At 24.1% G+C, this 2,483-nt stretch overlaps 2 protein-coding genes across 3 annotated transcripts in view; both read right to left on the bottom strand.

Annotated features, from left to right (window-relative positions):
• Positions 1 to 653: 653 nt before the first annotated feature.
• The window catches only part of LOC136084678 (pygopus homolog 1-like), a 33,136-nt gene continuing 31,306 nt past the window's right edge, over positions 654 to 2,483 (bottom strand). For both annotated transcript variants that reach the window (XM_065805165.1, XM_065805166.1), the window contains one exon: positions 654 to 1,024. In XM_065805165.1, coding sequence (XP_065661237.1) covers positions 761 to 1,024 — 264 coding nt within the window. In that variant the 3' untranslated portion in view covers positions 654 to 760. The remainder of the gene's footprint in view (positions 1,025 to 2,483) is intronic.
• The window catches only part of LOC136085063 (uncharacterized), a 1,699-nt gene continuing 1,334 nt past the window's right edge, over positions 2,119 to 2,483 (bottom strand). Inside the window, exon 3 of the mRNA XM_065806410.1 lies at positions 2,119 to 2,483. This exon is cut by the window's right edge and continues 362 nt beyond it. The gene's annotated coding sequence lies outside the window, so the exon portion shown is untranslated.

Genomic DNA, 2,483 nt, shown 5'->3' with positions numbered 1-2,483 from the left:
ATATATATATATATATATATATATATATATATATATATATATATATATATATATATATATATATATATATATATATATATATATATATATATATATATATATATATATATGTGTGTGTGTGTGTAGATATATATATATATAAAATAAGAATAACTTTTTTGAAGGACTGGGTTGGACTTAAAGACAATAATAACATCATGAAAACAATCAATGTATGTTGTCAACTTTACTTATAGAAACCTTCAGATAAATCCATAACTTACTCTTAAATAGTGCTTCTATAAAACTTAAAAAATTTTTAGTAAATAATCAAAAATACAAACTTTGAATAGACTCTGTAACAAAACTTACATATTTAATAGAAATATTTGATGCAGGGTCATCAATTAAAGACAATTGTTCGATATGTAAAATTTACTAATTATAATTTTTGGTTTAATTAGTTAACTAACTTAAAGATATTTTGTTTAAGAACAGTTTTTATTTATTACTAGAATTTCAACCCCTACCAACCTGGTAGCTGTTTTTTACCACCACCACCTGGTTAGCCATTTACTGAAATAAATTAAAGCTTTTGTTGCACAAATTCTGATATGAAATTCTGCTATAAATGATTTACTATTAAAATAAAGAATGCAAAACACAAACAAAAATTTTTCAAAACTGTTTTATAATTATTATTATTACTAAATTTTGATACAATAAAAGTTTATATGTATATTTTATAAATAATAACAAGGTAAAGCATTGAAAAACATGTTCAAGTGTTCATCACAGCTGATTTAATTTTCACTAATGGTACAGATTTTGTAGCAATACATTTGTCACAAACCCACTCAGCATTATCTTGATTTGTTAGAAGTTGATATGCTATATCAGTCATTCCAGTACAACTACGGTGGTACCAGAATTCACAACCTGCTTCACACAATATAGCCTCATCTGTATCACTAACTTCTTTTGTACAGATGCCACATGGATATATAACAGGAAAAGAATCACCGTTATCTTCTTTTTTTAACTTCTATAAAAAAATAATAATAATAATAATAAATAAATGATGTAAGATAAAAATCTAAAGCAAATAAAAACAATTTTATATATATATATATATATATATATATATATATATATATATATATATATATATATATATATATATATATATATATATATATATATATATACATATATATATATGTATGTGTGCATGTGTGTGCGCATGTGTGTGTTGACTAAGTGATAATAATGAAAACGAGTGTCAGGGATGCGAAGTTCCATTGATTTTTCGGGACTCTGGACTCCGTGCTCAAAAATCATGGACTCCTTGGACTCCGACTCCGGATTTTTTTTTTCTTTCTTAAATTAAATAAGGATTTTTATTATCTGGAGTATTTATGTATAAATGCCAGAAAAGTGATAGGGTACCAGTAATATTTTTATTATGAATAATATATATATATATATATATATATATATATATATATATATATATATATATATATATATATATATATATATATATATATATATATATATATATTTAAACAACTTTAAAATGTATTCTACACAATAGAGTGCTCAATGTTCTTAAAAGAACAGAGCAATTATATATTAGTAGAAAATCACTTAACAAAATTTTTTTCCATTTAACACTGTGTTTCATCAACAAATTATTTCACTGTGTTTCATCAACGAATTATTTCAATCTATTAACACTGTTTCATCAACAAATTATTTCTGATGAATCTTTGTTGATGAAACACAGTGTTAAATGGAAAAAATTTTTGTTAAGTGATTTTCTACTAATATATATATATATATATATATATATATATATATATATATATATATATATATATATATATATATATATATATATATATATATATATATATATATATATATATATAAAGTCTATTCGTTCTTATCGTAGAGCACCGTGGAAATTCAATTAACAGGAATTAACCAATGTCGCAAAACTTGCCCAAAGGTGGGTTTGAACCACGGTTCCCTTACTTTTTAGGAAAAATAAGGGATCCGTGGGTTTATGCAGCCGAGCGCAACCACTGCTTAATAAGAATAATACAACTCCAAAGATAACTTTTATTTATTTTGTATGTTTTGTTTTATTTGTTTTGCTGCATGCACAGAATTCTCAATTTCTCAGTTTATTTGAAAACATATGATCATAGAATAATAAAAAGATTTAAATGTTTATTTACATTAATTACACTATAAACTATAAAGTTACAAGAACAAAATATTACAATATCTACATTGTCAAAAAATATTTAAATAAAAAACTCGTTTGTTCGTAAAAAAAGCATATCGTCAATTAACTCAGATGTAAATCCACTACGATGATCTGGTGTCATGTGCTTTAAAACTGAAAACAGTCGCTCAACACTGACTTGGGATATGGGTAGCAACAAAGCGACTTGGCAAGCATCCCGTAAAACCTCAGGGAACTGTTTAATTGC

This window comes from Hydra vulgaris, chromosome 09 (assembly GCF_038396675.1).
Source record: "Hydra vulgaris chromosome 09, alternate assembly HydraT2T_AEP".
Classification (NCBI taxonomy): domain Eukaryota; kingdom Metazoa; phylum Cnidaria; class Hydrozoa; order Anthoathecata; family Hydridae; genus Hydra; species Hydra vulgaris.
Note: the sequence above shows the minus strand (reverse complement) of the source record. Positions and strands in the feature narration are given on the sequence as shown.